Here is a 16,793-nt window from a genome sequence, read left to right as displayed (position 1 = left end):
GGACTGCGCATGTGTGTATAGCAACTCTCCACTTGGCAAGGCTATCCTTTCTATTCCTGTAGCTCCTCTTGAGGGTATGTTCTCTAACTCACTATACAAAGTCCTTTTGATGACTGGGCTCCTTGAAGAGGACACAGTGAGAGCCCTGTTCCCCTTTGCCCCACCCCCTGCCCCAGGCTCTGGGCCTCAGTTTAGAGAGCTAAATGGCCCACTGGCTGCCAAGGTAGCCCTGGGCCTCACAGGTGAGTCCTGGCATGCTACAGACTGCAAACACCAGAACAGGGCACTTACTTTGCCTCCGAGATAAAAAAGTATGAACATACATGAGGAGACACATGTCCATCCTGGAAGGGCACCACACACATCCAAAGAGGGAAAGAGTGGCTGTCTCCATAGACCTGCCACTTCCAGGCACAGCCTTAGAAGAGGAAGAGAGCCAGATGCAGGCAGAGTCATCCTTATCATAAGATTCTCGAGGGGCTGCCCAGCATAACCTCAGTCTGAGGCTCAAGTCCCAGGGCACCTGCAGCAGCAGCCTCAAGGTGCTGGCCATGCCCTGCCTCACTCAAAAGTGGTCGAAGGAGTGGAGCGATACCAGAGCCGTGTGCACGCTACGGCCACTCAGGACACAGCTGTTCCCAGCGCGCTGTGGGAGAAGAGAAACAAAGGGAGTCAGAGCGGAATGCAGGCTGAGAGAACCTGTAACGGGGTGGGAGGGAAAAGATGGGAGAGGTGGCTGTGTTCATCCAAGGACCCCAGGGCAGTGAGGCACTTTCCATTTTCCTCCAGTGTAGGCAGTGTTTCCTATAAAGACTTAGGAAACAGGATGGCAATGCAGGACTATAGTGGTTTATTATTTGGGTTTTAATAAATAAAGCTTGCCTGAAGATCAGAGGGCAAAGCAGCCATACTAGTGAACCATACAGGCCAGGAAGTGGTGGCACACACCTTTAATCCCAGGACTTGGGAGACAGAGGCTGACAGATCTCTGTGAGTTCAAGGCCACCCTGGGCTGCACAAAATTGCATCTGTCTAAAAGAGAAACAGAGCTCACACAAAGGTGATCCCAGCACTTGGGATCCCATGCCTTTGATCCCAGCACTAGGCAGGTGGAGACAGGAGCGATATGGCTGGGCGGAGAGAGGAAAATAAATGGGAAGAGACAGGAACTCAGTGGAGTATGGAGTCTGAGAATTCATGGAGACAGGATCTCGCCCCTTTGGTCTGAAGATTTGGTAAAGGTATAAAAAGGTCTCTCTAGTGGTTGACTGCTTTGCTTTTCTGATCTTCAGGTTGAACCCCACTATCTGTCCCTGGGTTTTTATTAATGTTACACAGGGATGTGATTGGGATGTCTGGTGTTGAGGACCCAGCCTAGCAGCTCTCTCTAGTCTGGGGAGTCTGGGGCCCAGCAGGAACCTCCCTCCCCTGAGCCCTAGCCCATTCTGGTTGGGGAATGCAGTTGGCAGAGGCTGCCTCCAATCTCTGGCTTTATCTTCCCGACACATTGAAACCATCAACGCAGGCTGGACTGCAGAGGCCTCACTGTTGGGTAGTCTCCGAACACTGCGATTTCAGCCAAGGAAGATGGGCCTCCTGCATTCTCAACATACAACAGGGAAGAGGGGCAGGCCTTCGCGGTGCTCCAGATGCAGGCCTTGTTAACTACTGTCTCTGCCATCTTCCGAGACCATCTTCCCTTTCGGACCCTTGCTCTACACTCATCTTCCCAAGCAAATTTTTGCTGACCCTGTGTGCGACGGTGGGTCGGGGTTGCTCTTTCCTGCCACCCCCCAACCAAGTTGTCCCATCAAAGCAGGACCCTTCGGTGCTTTGCATTCAGGACGAAGCCAAATCAAAAGCAAACTCTGGATTCCTCTTGCTCGTGGCCAATAAAAACCTTGCTTCGGAGCTGGCTTCCTTTGCTGAAATCAGATATCCTAGTAATAAACAAGTCCTAAAGGCAGGGGGAGAGCTTTGCTTCTTTCTACTGAGTAGTTTTTCTTCCTTTAAAGAGGGCCTCTCCTATAACAGGATGCCTGGCCTAGAAACTTGAGCACAGAAGGTGGCCTGGTATGGCCCTGCCCTGCCCTGCCCTGTATCACCTCCCCACTACAGAACCTTCCCCTGGGCTCCTATGGGTGGGGTGGGCCTTGTTTCCCTGGTGCTAGGCTGTTTAGCTCCAAGGCAAGTCAAAGGGGATTGGGAGAGGGCCTTTGCTGTCTGGGGATCTGGCAGCGGTTTCTAGGGAGAGCTCAATTCTTGGCTTTTGGCAGCTGGTGCTGTCCGAAGAGGAAAAGGGGAGCCATCCCAGGTGGGGGCTCCTTTCTTCCAAACACCCTTGAGTTCTTCTCCATGTTTTGGGAAGGTGAAAAAGCCCAGCACCATGGTGATTTCCTCTTCTAGTTGGCTTTGCACCTCCCGGGATAGAACCTTGAGTCTTGTGCATGCCAGGTAAAGTACTCTATGACCAAGCTACAGACTCGGACCACATGGGAATTTAGCGTTGAGCTCAGGCCCAGAAAAGCCACACAAGACAGATCGTGAGGCATCAGAGTGGACAGCAGTGTCAAAAGCCTTGGGGGCTAGCTTCCTGGGGCAGCCTTAGCCTTGCTCAGCAGCCCTCCCTGGGCCCCTCTTCCTGTCCTGCCCAGTCAACATGTAGCAAGCTGTGGAGAGCGTCCTCCCCTGACAGGCTGACATCTCCTCTCTTCTCCCTGCCCCCAAATAGGTTTTTAAACGACATTGCTGTCAGAAGATGGACCAGCGCTGTTTGTTTTTCCTTCCGACACTATCTCTCGGGAGAGTTTCTGGTCAAGAGAATTATGTTGAGGCTGCAGATTGCGAGAGAATTGCGCCTAATGGGGACCAGACGGACAAGACACCTTTCATGTCCGGCCAAGTTTCTCTCCCCTCCTCTTTCTCCCTCTTCTCATCTTCCCTTTTTGGCTCCAGAATTGGCCCTGCTCTGCGCTTGTTTCTTTGGTACATCTGCTGAATAAGGTCACACGTTGATTTTATTTTGGAAATTGGCAGCCCCCAGTCAAGCTGAGCTCCGAGGCTGCAGAACCAGGCCACCGTTGGATGGTGGCTGGAGGCAAACCTAGCACGCAACTGGCACTGGGTAGCCAGACTCATTAACAGTCAAGAAGCACAGCAGTGCCCAAACTGCGCCACCTGCTGCTGAGGCATCTCAGAGGCAGGCTCGCGGAAATTAAATACAAGGAAGGCGCCGCGTCATCGCTCCTGTCCCTTCCAAAGGCTCCTTGAGCTGACCCGTTCAATCCTTTATAGGGAAGGGAGTGTTCCGAGGCCCCTGGGGATGCTTAAGTCATTACAGGGGAACTTAGGTTTAAGCACCTTGTAAATGCCGACTCAAGCGCGGTGAGGAGAAGCGTTCGCTGTGTGACTGCGATGACCTGAGGATGGATGGGGAGCCCCGACTCCAGCAAGCTGTCCTCTGATTGCCACAAGCACACCTGTGCTCAAGCGTGTCACGCACACACGTTGTAATTATACATATTTTTTTTTTAAAAACGAACGTCTGCTCAAACATCCAGAATCATGGCATACACAAGTTGATACAAAAACAGTTGGGAAAGAGTATGGTTTTCTTGGGCTGGGAATGTGGTTCCCTGGTAGTATCCTTGCTTAGCATGTGCTAGGATCTGGGTTAGATCCCAGAACAAAGCAAAAAAAAAATAAAAAAATAAAAAAAAAATCCCCTTTCTTTGTGCTTCTCCAGAGAAGGCAGATGAGTAAAACATTTGGGAGGATGGCGGTGGTTTGGATTCCTTGGCCCTTACTCATGAGGATGATGTAAGAACATCCAACTGATTTCATGGTAAGGACAGTCACAGTTCTCAGAGCAAACCATTTCCAACTGCACCCTGGCAACACCCCACTCAGCCCCCTCTCAGGAATGGTCCTTCTCCTGAAGCTTTGGTAGGAAGCGTAGGAGTTACTTGCTTTCCAAAGTACAAAGTGGACGTTGACCCTCATCCCTTCCCTGTCTAGCCTCGGGTAACAGGAGTTGCTGCCGCCCCAGCTTAGGGCGTGGGTGGGGACGGTCTTGTGCACTTGGAGCCCTGTAGCCTGTGTGAGAACCCATCTGGAGGAGGAGTGTGCCAGCCAGGGAAATGGGATGAGGGGAGACTGACTCTCCTCGTGTCTGGGCTTAATTCTCCTTCCTTCTCACTCCCACGGCTTGCGGTTTCGGAGTTTGTTCTGTATTAAGATACACAGTTCTCAACTAGCACAGTGGACCGAAAAATGTGCATCTCTTCCACAGTAATATGGCTTTCTGGAGTTAAAAGCTGCAACTCTAGCACACTACTTATCACTGGCTCAAGCCAGCAGTGGAGGTCAAATGTAACTTGGTGGCCTGCAGAAACCCCCCAGGTGCCAGTCTTAACACTGCCTAATAATAATAATAATAATAATAATAATAATAATAATAATAATAATAATAATAATAACAATAATAGCAGCCAATGATAGCTTTTTCTGACCTTAGACAACGTTATGTGCCTGTCCTCAGTGCTGGATCCAGGAAAGGGATACTTATAGATACTGAGAAGCTGTCCTGAGAACACAGGGCTAGGGAGATGACTTAGTGGACAACTGAAGACTATGCAAGCATGAAGACCCGAGTTCAAGTCCCCAGAACCTATGAGAAGCCAGGCACAGTAGCAAGTATGTGTAACCCCAGTGCTTCTCCTGCAGGATGGGACGCGGAGACCGGAAAATCCCCGAAAGTTTGTGGATTAGCTAGTCTGGCAGAACAGCTATGAACAACAAAGTGACTGGTCTCAAACAGGGTGAGAACTGGACGCCACATACCCCAGATTGCCCTCTTATCTCCACACACCTGTAGTGGCAAGGGCACGTCCCCTGCTCACTCACATGAAGGCACATGCACACACAGAGATTAAAAAGGGGAAGGAGAGCTGGTTTAGCAGTTAAGAACTCTGGCTGTTCTTGCAGAGGACCTGCGTTTGAATCCCACCACCCATATTTGTAGCTCCAGTTCCAGGGGATCTGACGCCCTCTTCTAGCCTCTGTGGGAATTGCACACATGCAGCCAAGACATCCATACTCATATTTTTTAAAGGGGTAGGGGCTGGAGAGACGGCTTAGCAGTTAAGAGCACTTGTTGGTCTTTGGGAGGACCCAGGTTACTTCCCAGCACCCACATGGTGGCTCCCAACCATTCAACAATCCGACACCCTCTTCTGACCTCCATGTGCTCAGGCACACATGGGGTACACATATACACATTCAAGTCAAACACCCATACACATAAAATTTAAAAAAGCTTAAATATTTTATTTTTAAAGAGAAAGAATACAGGGAGAGGACTTACAGACCAGGAAGGTTTAAAAAAGGGAGTGGGGGTGGGGTACAAGGTTTGCATTAAGGTATGTGGTGAGAGGGGTTTTGCAAAGGCCATGAAGGTAGAAGGGACTGGCTGGGAAGAGTAAGGGGCCCCGCAGGAGTGGGAGGTGACCAAGAGAAGGGATGGGTGGCGAAAATGACCGAAATGCATTTTTTACAAGCACAAGAATGTCACAATGAAGTTCATTATTGTGTATAATTAGTGCATATAAAAATGGTGTAACATGGTTAAGGTCAGGGTGCAACCTCGGGGCAGTGCACTCCCTTCATCTCCTAGGGCCTGGGCCCCATCACCAGTGCCACAGGCATGTGTCTGTGTGTCTGGCCTCCTCCCAAGAGACCAAATCTTTGGTAGGTCACCAGGGGTCTCCTGAGCCTCTCAAACCTGGTGCTGGCTTGAGATACGTGATGACTGATCTGGGCTGGTTGTCAACTTGACATTTGAAAGTAATGAAAACCCATGTGGCTGGGCACACCTGGGAGAGGCTTTTCTTGGTTGGCTGTTTGAAGTGGGAAAACCCGCTGAAGTCGGGATCTTTGGAGGTCAGAAGACCCCACGTTAAATCTGGGCCACACCTTCTACTGGCAGCTCATGTAAAGACGCGGAAGAAGGAAATTTGTGCTTTCTGCCTGCCTGCCCCACTCTCGCGGGCAAGCTTTGTCTATCCTGACCCATATTCCAATGTGCAGCTCTCTAGGACCTCCTTGGCTCCAGGGATATCCAGTCTTGTGGACAGAGAAACTACTGGATCCTTGGCCTTTCCAGCAGGACACATGTGTTGTTGGATGACATGGACCACCGCCTGTAAGCCACTCTAAGAAACCATACACACACATGATCTGTTCTGTTGCTTAGAGAACCCTAATACAGGGAATGTGTGTGTGCACACATGCTCACACACACACTCCAAAACAAAGCCCAGGGCATGGGCTGTCAGGGAGCGGCGGCAAATTCTGCATGGGGGGATGGGTGGGTTGGACTCTAAAACTTGCCCCGATGCTGTCACTGCTGCTATAAAAACATGGGAGTAACCTGACCAGCTGCCTCACATGAAACAAAAGACAGTTTCATAGCCTGGCCGAATTTTCTCAAGAGAGTCATCCTGCTGAGGGTCACTGGATATAGTCTGGATTTCTTCAACTGGGCTACAGCCTCTCCTGGCTTCTCCTCTGCCGTGTTATTAATCTCTAGGCACAAACCAGGGAGATGTTTCATTGCTTAACCATTTCATTTTCCCCAAAGTTTCCAGAGTCACCCTCAGATTCCTTAACCAAGTCAGCATGGACGTGAGATTGCCAGACACACCCGTAAGTCTGAAAGTCCATGGGTCACCTGGGAAGACATGTCCTCTCGTGCCTCCATTTCTACTCACACAGCAAGTAAATCTGAACAGTCCCCAGTAGGAGAAACGGCTGATGGAGCCAAGTGTGTGTGCTCTTCAGGTTAACCAATGTCGCCACCTAGAGGCAATCAAAAGAACCTCATGCAGCGGGAGGCAGGCTCCTTTCTACAGCCCAGGTAGCAGGAAACTTGGTATGCAGCCCTGGCTGGTCTAGAACTTGCCACCGTCCGTGTGTTGTGTTTACAGGCATGTCACGAAGCTCTACGAAGACTTTTTCTTGCTCTTTAAGTTCAGAACTCTCCTTGTATATATGGCATGGCCTTGGTGGCATCTTTGACTCAAGGAGATGCCTCTCCAGGGCCAGCCGGCATGAGGCCCGACAGCGAACGCAGCTGCTTCCTATCAGCCCCGATGCCCCCCTTGCTACATCCACTCATTGACACCGGATCATAAAAATAAAGCTTTAATCACTTTGCAGTTGGCACAGATGGTATAATTCAAGCTCACATTTGTATTTAAGACTCTGAAATACCACACTAGCTTTGATCGAAACACAACAAGAACCATAAGTTTAAATTTATGAAATTACATTCAGCAGCAGGTTCTGAAGTTACTGGGTGAATAAGTGAAGGACAAGGGCTGGCGTAAACAAGAGAAAATCTATCGGGAACTAAACAGCCCCCACCGGAGTTCTTCTGTGGTTACTGGAGAATTGTGCTTCCGAGGTTGTTCTGTTATTTAGCCTTTGTCTGGCACCTGTTCTTTCTGCCTGTGCCTCCGAAACACCAAGTTATAGGCAGGTGCTACTATGTCCAGCTGCTTCTAGGTTTTTGACGATCTTGTTACATTACGAACAATCAAGAGCTGCAAAATTCTGGCTTATAAATAAAGTGTGTGTGTTGGGGTGCGATCAGTACACCTGGGAAATATGACCCCAGAGAAGAAAAGGTGAGTCAGGCCTTGGAAACCATGCGCCGGAACTGATGTTGAAGGGCGTCTATCTCCAAGTGGGGGGCAGTCTTTGCTAAAGCCGGAAAAGGATCATGATTGAGAAGAAACCCTCACTTTCCAACACTATAGTCCCCAAGGACCATCTTTTCAGCAGGATGTTAGAAAGGCCCGAGTGCTCTTTACCCTGGAATTTCAGGTCAGTGCACAGAGGAGCTGTGGCTAGAGGCATCACTGGCCAGGGCAGCAAAAGTCATCCTGTTCCAGAGGAGCAAGTGAGTGTTCAGTGGGGACTTGTCGGAACAACTGTAGGGCGCTCTATCAGGGTGGAAGGGCAAATGGGAATCCCCGATTTTCTCCATTACAGACACCAGGAACCCAGAAGCTGCCCCCGGGAAAGGCATTCATGGAGGCTGGGGTGCTCCTGGCAGTGTCTGGTTCCTGGCTACTGACTCGGCATCAGTTCTAAAGTCTTGGAACTCCTCAAATTCAAGCCTAAGTGACTGCTTGAATGGAGCCTCCTACAGCGAGGCAAAGCACAGGTGGTTTCCATCAGCACAGGTGATCCTCAGCGTTCTATCCGGGGCCGCAGGAGAATGTGACATGCGGACCAGACGGAAAACCCAGGCTGGTGCGTAGTCCATCTTTCAGCTGACCTGGCCTCGCTGTTCCTGTGCCACCGGCATTCAGGCCTTCGGGTCTGCTGTAGTCTTGTCTTGGGTGGGTTTCTTGGAGTAATCCCGCTCTCCAAAAATGGTGCTTCCTACCCGGACGTTTGTGGATCCCACTTCAATCTGTGGGAGAGAAGAGGGCGCAGAGGAGAGACTCAAAGGCTGAATGTAGCTGACGCTGAGGCTGTACGGAGTTCTGGGTGCCCAGAGGCTGCGTAAAGAATGACCAAGCTGAAGATGGCTAGGCGCTCTGAAGTCCCCAGAGCAGGGCCCCTGCTCAGCCAGTGGTCGAGAGAAAGGAAACTTGCACAGTGGCTGGGCAGTTTATGGATGTGGGGACAAAGGATGGCAGGGACTGAGGTGTGGGACAGAGCGGCACAGCAAGAGCCGCCCCGCACTCCATGACCAAGGGCCAGAATTGGCCAAATGGAAAGAACAAGTAGTTACCTAAGTAAAGTTTAGAATTTTTACACTGTTGTAATGTATATGATAATCCCAAAATGCAATTTTGTACTTGGATTTTTTTTAAACTTTGCATTTATTTATTTGTTTGTTGTTTATTTTTAAGACAGGGTCTCAGTATTGTAGCCTTGGCTTGCATGGGACTTATGGAGTACCAGACTGGTTTGAAACTCAACAGCAGCCCGGTTGACTCTGTTTTCCGAGTGCTGGGACTACAGGCGTGTGCACGGTGCCCAGTTACTATTCAATACCCTAGGAACTCAGGCGAGTGAGCCGCTAGCCTTGGCTTATACGTATGGTCCCAGAGCTAACGCCTAGAGCTTACGTAGGAAATGCCTTTGAAAATCAGTTCTCCCTTTCTTCTTTGGTGCTGGGAGACCAAACCCACAATGTAACACATTCATTAAAGCCTGAACCACACCTCAGCCTTTTCCCAGGTTACATGTAGTGGATTACATTGAGTTTTAAGCATTTGAGTGTAGTTTTCATAGATGTTAAAAAGGTTGAATCACTGTGTCTAAGACGAGGCATTTAAAGCCTATGGCAGGACCCACCCTGCCCCTCTCGGCCGCCAGGCAAAGACACTTACAGCATGCTGGAAGTCCCCGGACATGCCCATGCTCAGCTCCACCTGCTCCACAGGAATGCTCAGCTTTTCACACAGCTCCTGCCGCAGGCGCAGTAACACCTGACCGAACATAAGGGTTACCATTTTATTCTGGTTGTTTCCTGGGATGTCAAAAGATGACCAAGTCTGCTGGGTATGGTGCTGCTAGCCTGTAATCCTTGGGAACAGGTAGGAGAACCCTGAGTTCAAGGCCAGCCTGGGCTACACAGGGTGATAACTTGTCTCCAAAACAAAGCAAGCAAAGCAAAACAAACAAAACAGAAGAAAAGCAAAACCCATCAAAATGGAAACAAAAGGAAAGTTACCAAATCAAAATTTTTTCCCTCCCTCCCTCCCTTCTTTCTTTCTTTCTTTCTTTCTTTCTTTCTTTCTTTCTTTCTTTCTTTCTTTCTTTCTTTCTTTCTTTCCTTCCTTCCTTCCTTCTTCTTTTTTTCCCCAAACAAGGTTTCTCTGTAGCTTTGGAGCCTATCCTGGAACTTGCTCTGTAGACCAGGCTGTCCTCAAACTCATGGGAGAGCCTCCTGCCTCTGCATCCCAAGTGCTGGGATTAAAGGCATGTGCTACTACCACCCAGCTTCAAACCATTTCTGATGATTCTATCCTTCATGATTTTGAGGCGGGTAATAATTTTCAGAAGTTACTGTAAGTGCTTTAGCCATGTTTCCTACTTTCAAGAAAATCACCAGGGCCAGGGTGGGTGTGGCTCGGGGGTAAATGCTTTCACAGCATGTTCCAGATCCCGGGTTCCACCTTAAGAAGTGGGGATAAAAACCAGCAACACCCAAAGTGAAATAAAACAAACCCAACAGCAATAAAAATGCAAACTGCCAGTCACAAGAGAGGAAGGAAAGCTTAATCCAAAAACTGCCTTAACCAAGTTAAAACTGAGTTAAGGAAGGTCTCTGTGTATCTGGGGCCTGGTCTTGCTTTTTATCTGGAGGGGAGTTCGGAAGAGGCTGGAATAGTGCACCGACGGGCTGTGTTCTGGGAGATCCCTGAGGTTCCACAGTACTGTGGAATAATCCTGTGCACTGTGAAAATGTGTTGCTCTTATGGCTAATAAAAAGGTGATTGGCTGGTAGCCAGGCAGGAAGTATAGGCAGGACAATCACACTGAGAATGATGGGAAGAAGGGTGGGGTCACAGGAGTTGCGAGCAGAAATGGAAACAAGGTGGGCATGCTGTACTGAGAAAAGGGACCAAACCACACGGCAAAGCTTAAGAAATATGGTTAATTTAAATGTAAGAGTTAGCCAGTAACAAGCCTGAGTACTGGCTGACCACTTATAATCTTAAGGCTCCATGTCGGTTATTTGGGGACTGGCAGTCCGCCTACACCACACAGCCAGCCCTGTAAGCTGGTGTAATGTCACCGCACCCCACTGGGGCTGCGATCAAGCACAGGCACTGCACGTGCTGGGTACACCCCACCAGCGGGCTCCACACACAGCCCCACAAGAGCGTCACCCCTACCCCAGTACCTGGAAGTCTGGGTTTGGTCCTTGACTAAGATCATGTCCAAAGCTTCCTATGGTCATGAGCCCCACGAACTCCAGGCTGGGACAACTGGTCTTTATGTGCTCCACCGTGGCTATGGTCTCTGAAGGCGGAAGGCCGTGTTTACCTTCACAGAAAGAAACAGAGGATGGGTATACCAATATGTCTTAAGCAGGCAGAAGAAGTCTATGCCTTCATCCCTTCCGTACACGGAGGTGGCTCGGATGGAAAGCTGATGGAGTAACTGAGCCTCCAGAGGCTGTGCAGATGCAGTTCTCCATGCCTGCCTCTCTCCACTCGGGTCTACGTTTGTTCAGGTTCTTTTTACTCCACTGCAGGATTCTGCTTTTTTTTTTCAGTGCCAGAGACTGAACCAGGGCTCTGCATTCACAGGCTCCAAGCACTAAGCCGTACCCACAGGGTTTTCGCTGAGAATGGCTGGGGAAATGGAAACGGAAAAAGGAAAGTATGCTGGGGTTTGAACGAGTGTCCTCTATAGACGCCTGTGCTTGAGTGCTTTGTTCCTAGTGGCTGGCACTGTTTAGCCAGGTCTAGGAGATGTGGCCTTGCTGGACAGATGTCATGGGTGCCGGCTGGGGGAGTTTCAAAGCCATGTATCACTCCTAGTTCTGCGTCTCCTCCATGTCTGTGGCTTAAGATGTGAGCCCTTGCCTTCTGTTTCAGTTTCCATGCTCCCCTGCCATGGACCTTATCCCCCTGGAACCATAAACCAAAGAAACCCCTCCTCTGTAAGTTGCCTTGGTCGTGGTGTTTTATCACAGAAATAGAAACATAAGTCTTGCAACATTAGGGGGAGTCACACTGACAATGTCCTAGATGAATCTCAGAACTTTTTTCTAATCCTGGCATCTGTACGGTTTCGCCAATTTATTAATAGTAATGCAAAAAAATAAATTATATACACATGATAAATTTGGGGCTGTGTATTTGCAAAGCTTAGCTTACTAGCTGAGACTAGTTGGGAAAACTGCAGCAGATAATTATGTTATGTAGTCTAATAACTATTAATATTGCTTGGCCTTTGCCCCCGTTTATTAAATGGAGTTGTCAGGAATTTTCACTATGGTTTAATTAGGAAAAATGACAGCTAATTGTCAAGAAATGTAATAAAGACACTCTGGAGAATATATATATAAGAGAGAGAGAGAGAGAGAGAGAGAGAGAGAGAGAGAGAGAGAGAACCATTAAAGTCTACCGAACACTGCCAGCTCTAAGACTTTACCTTTTATACAGTCACTGCAGGTATTCTTTCTAGTATCAGCCTCCAGAGGAAACTGAGGCAGGCAGGCTAAGTCCCTTTTAAGGCTAGAAGACTAGACCTGTGAACCCGAGATGGGAGCCCAGGCAGCCTGACTCTAGAGCACACCTGGAAATCATGCCTGCCTTGGGCTCCTCCCCGCCAGGATCAGCTACACGTGAGCGCTTAGAAGACGGCTCCAGGCTAAAGCCTCGCATTCACTCCTAGCAAAGAGCAAGCAAGGCAAAGTCCAGGGTTCTGCACCACGGCACGGAACCCTCACTATACTCTTGACGGGGGCACCCCCCATGCCACTGCCACACAAGGGAGTTCAGGTACCTCCGGAGAGATGAGGTAACTGACGAAAAGCTCCAAAGACAGAAAGCAGTGGAGCGCGAGCACTCATCTGTCTGATGTCTGAGCCTATGCTCCTCTGTGACTCACGGCTGCAACACAGCTGTGCCGGGCCCCGCGAGACAGCCCCTCTCTGGGGTCAGCAGGTTCTCTTCTAGTCTGGCCTCATGGAACATTGGGTGACTGTCCCGAGACCCAAGGAGCATTATGCATGTAGCTCTCAATCCCTTTCAGGAGGGGACCGAGGAAGATCTCTGACGGTTGCTAGGACATCAAAGTTATCATTGCTCAAAATCAGCACCTACCAGGGTCAAAGCAGCTAACTGAGAGGCTGGGGTCTCCCACAATCTCCACATCAGATGCTTACTCCCCACCCCACCTTGGCTCCAGTCACCTAAGGCACCAATATCTACAGTCAGGGCTGGTCACTTACTCTCCTCTCCACTGGTGTTGATCTGGACCATCACCTTTAGCCGTTCAGGAGAACCCTTCTTCTGCCAGGAACTGTTCACCTTGTCTGCCAGCTTCACGGAGTCCACGGTTTCCAGCATGAAGAGGTTGGGGACAGCTGCAATGAGAAAGAGAAGGGAGCAGGCTTCATTTTCCTGTTGCCAGAGGAAGCACTCAAAAGGCCTTTGATCCCATAGAGGGAGATACTGCCGGCAAAGAAAGGACAGTTAAACGTTATGATTGGCTAAGAAGATGAACAAGAGAGTTTTCTAGATGTGAAGTTCAAAGACAAGCCCCATCTCAGCAGCAAAGGTGGATAAGGGAAACACTAACACACCACGATCAGGCTGCATCTGTGTGGAGAGCACTTTCAGAAGCTAACTGAGTTTCTGAATAGCAGGTCTGATCTAACCATGCCTCAGTTCAAACTGAGTGAAATGGGCCAAATGACAGAACAGAGGCATCCAAAGGCTGACATGCTAGCCGGGAAGGAGATCATGTTCCTAAACTTCCTGGGATGGGTCTTCTACTTGACAAGGAAACAGAATAGCGCTTACTGGATGCTGGGGCAGACACTGAGGTCATCAAAGCCACTGCTATGAAGATGAACTATGACTCTTGCCACAAAGGACAGTGAAGCGACCCCAGCAGCTTACTGCACTGAGCACAGAAACCTTCCAGGTACTGGCTAACTACTTTCCTTTTTCCCTCTTCCATGGTGAAGACTGAACCCTGAGCTTTGTGCATGAGAGAGCAGTGCCTCACACACCCCCAGCCTTCACTATTTGTGTTTGTTTGTTTTTGTTTTTTGTGAGATAGGGCTTGTGGTGGTCTGAATGGAAGATGTTCCCCCATGGCTCATGTGTTTGAATACTTGGTCACCAGTTGAAGGTGCTCTCTGGGACTATTATAGAACGTTTAGGAGGGAGAGACTTGATAGAGGAAGTACATCATGGAGCGGGGGCTTTTAGAGTCTCTTCACACTTTCTGTTCTCTCTCCCTCTGCTTCCTCTGTGTGGAAGAAAGTGTGATCAGACAGTGTCCTACTCCTGCTGCTGCGCCTCCCCCACCACGATGGAACTACAGGCCAATATAAACGTTTTCCTTAAGTTGATTTTGTTCATTGAATTTTATCACAGAAACAGAAAAATAACTAAATCAGGGCCCCACTAGGTTGTTTTTTCTTGTTTTATTTCTTTCTTGCATGCTGGTAGTCCCAGCATTTACAAAGCTGGGGCAGGAGAACCACAGACTCCACGTCATCTTCAGTTATACAATGAGACTGAGGCCAAACAGGGCTAAATGAAACTTTCTACCAAAAACACAGACTTCTCAGGCTAGGGTTGGCAGCACAGGTTTGTAAAATCCCGGTTCCTTGGGAGGATGAGGCAAAAGGCCTACCTGGACTACAAAATGAGTTCAACTCTAGCCTAAGTAACTCAGCCTAACTCAAACTTTGAAAAAGGGACAGGGAAATAGTTTCATGGTAGAAAATTTGACTAGCATGTGAGAGGCCCAGTCCTGGGAGAAAAAAAAAAAAGTTCAGGAACCAGATTCTATTATCATTTTTCTATTATCATATGTATATGATGTATGTGTGTGCCATAGTTCATGTATGGAGGTCAGGGGACAACTTATGGGAGCTGGTTCTTTCTTTCCACTGTGGAACTGGCGGTTCAAACTCATGAATGTCAGGCTTGTTCAAAAGTGCTTTCACTCCCTGAGCCATCTGGTCAACCTTCCTCTTGTCTTGTAAACTAGCCCAAGGGGTTGGGGTGGGGAGCTGGAGAGATGGCTCAGAGGTTAAGAGCACTGTCTGCTCTTCCAAAGGTCCTGAGTTCAACTCCCAGCAACCACATGGTGGCTCATAACCATCTATGAGATCTGGTGCCCTCTTCTGGCCTGTACACACCAGCAGAACATTGTATGCACAATAAATAAGGACCAGAGCTCTCTGCAGACTGTGAGTGAAGACAGAACTGCGCTCAGTGAACTGGTAATCTGAATGGGCTGTTCAGGGGAGTACTGACGTGTGCACGCATATGAGGAAGTTACAGGTTAGGAGAAATGGCCTGGGCTTCACAAAGGACGTGGAGAACTGGTCAGGATGTAAAGGACGGCTAAGCCTTGGCAGTGTAATAATTAATCCTAAACTCAGCTCTGGCCTGGTTATACACTAACTAATATCAAGAGCAAGACCTAAAGTTGTATTGGTGGCATACAACTTCAATCCCAGCGCTGGGAGGCAGAGAAAGATCTTTCTGTTTGTGGCTAGCCTGGTCTACAGAGAGAGAATTTCAGGACAGCCAGGGTTACTCAAGGAAACCCTATCATGAAAATCCAATCAACCAAATAAACAAAAATCCCAAACCCTAAAAGGGATCAAATTGTTCTGATAAAATGTAAACTATGCTCTGGAACAAAGCAGAAGAATATTTATAGGATAATAAAAATAGTTAGAACTGTGCACGATAAAATTCATGTCTGAAATCCAAACAAAACTGTCAGGCATCTTGCAGGGTGTGTTGGTGGTTCATGCCTGCAGTCCCAGCATTCAGGATGAGGCAGGAGGAAACCACAAGTCCTAGGCCAGTTATAGAGTAAGTTCTAGGCCAGCCTGGGTTAGAGTCAGACTCTGTCTAAACAAAACAAAAGCAAAAATAAACAAACAAACAAAAGAAGAATTATTCACAGTATGGTGTATAATGAGAAGATACATTAGCTGAATTGTTCCAAAGTGGAGGAAAGAATTAGTAGGTAAGGACAGTAAATTATTTCTTCCATGTAATCTAAAGACTCAAACTGCTAGCAAAAACAAACATCCCTCCTCCAGATTGGCATGTATCAGATAGCAAACTCTGATAGTTGACAAATTAGGCATTAGGCACAGTCAATGACATCACTCAGAATGGCAAAACTAGTTACTGTGGTTTTTGTCAACTTGACACAAGCCAGGGTCACCTGGGATGAGAGAGCCTCAACTGAGAAAATGCCTCCCTAAGACTGGCCTGTAGGTAAATGTCCATGGGCATTTCTTGGTTAATGATGGATGTGGTGGTGGGAGGGCACAGCTCACTGATCTGCGCCATCTCTGGGCAGGTAGTCCTGGGTTGTCTAAGAAAGTAGGCAGAGTGAGCCATGGGGAGCAAGCCAGTAGGCAACATTCCTCCATGGTATCTGCTTCAGTTCCTGCCTTGGCTTCCCCCAGTGATGGAAAGTGATGTGGAAGTGTAAGCCAGAAACCCCCTTTCTTCCCAAGTTGCTTTTCCCAAGTTCATGACATCAACAAAAGCAAACACGGACCCCAGTCCAAACATGCAGCAATCTGGAGCTCTGGTGGTGATGGTGGTATTCTGGCTGCCACCTTTTAGTGCTTAATCTTGGGCAAGTTTTTAAATTTCCCTAGCCTGACTTTTCTTACTGTTTCTCTGCCTTTGGGACTAATTCTAAAATGGCTATCTCATTTTATGCTTTTATTAGCCATAATTCCTTGTTGTATGGTTTTTATGGTGGCCTCAGAATTTATAGTATAAAAGTTGAAGATCCAAAATCTGAAACTACTTGGGCACCAGGGTCAACATGTATATTACATGTTCAAACCTCACACTACATGGCTATCAAATTTAAACTACTAAAGATTGTGGTGGCACATACCCATAATCCCAGCATTTGGGCGACAGGGCAGGGGGAGGTGAGTTCAAGGCCATCCTATCCTACACAGCCAACAAAATAAAACAATTCAAAATGATACACAGGAGGAATTTTTATTTACTTAATTTTTTTTA

General features: G+C 48.4%; 1 protein-coding gene across 2 annotated transcripts in view; it reads right to left on the bottom strand.

Moving 5' to 3' along the window:
• Positions 1-40: 40 nt before the first annotated feature.
• Positions 41-16,793, bottom strand: part of Plpbp (pyridoxal phosphate binding protein) — a 21,806-nt gene continuing 5,053 nt past the window's right edge. The window contains exons 5-8 of one of the 2 annotated variants that reach the window (XM_026786967.1): positions 12,992-13,126; positions 10,931-11,073; positions 9,411-9,509; positions 41-646 (exon numbers count right to left, since the gene is read on the bottom strand). In XM_026786967.1, the coding sequence (XP_026642768.1) occupies positions 566-646; positions 9,411-9,509; positions 10,931-11,073; positions 12,992-13,126 (458 nt within the window). In that variant the 3' untranslated portion in view covers positions 41-565. Of the gene's footprint in view, positions 647-7,187; positions 8,483-9,410; positions 9,510-10,930; positions 11,074-12,991; positions 13,127-16,793 lie in introns of those variants that run through there. The other variant, XM_005362475.3, reaches the window with a different exon arrangement.

This window comes from Microtus ochrogaster, linkage group LG7_11 (genome assembly GCF_000317375.1).
Source record: "Microtus ochrogaster isolate Prairie Vole_2 linkage group LG7_11, MicOch1.0, whole genome shotgun sequence".
NCBI lineage: Eukaryota > Metazoa > Chordata > Mammalia > Rodentia > Cricetidae > Microtus > Microtus ochrogaster.
The sequence above is the reverse complement of the archived record's forward strand: the minus strand, read 5'-3'. Positions and strand labels throughout refer to the sequence as shown.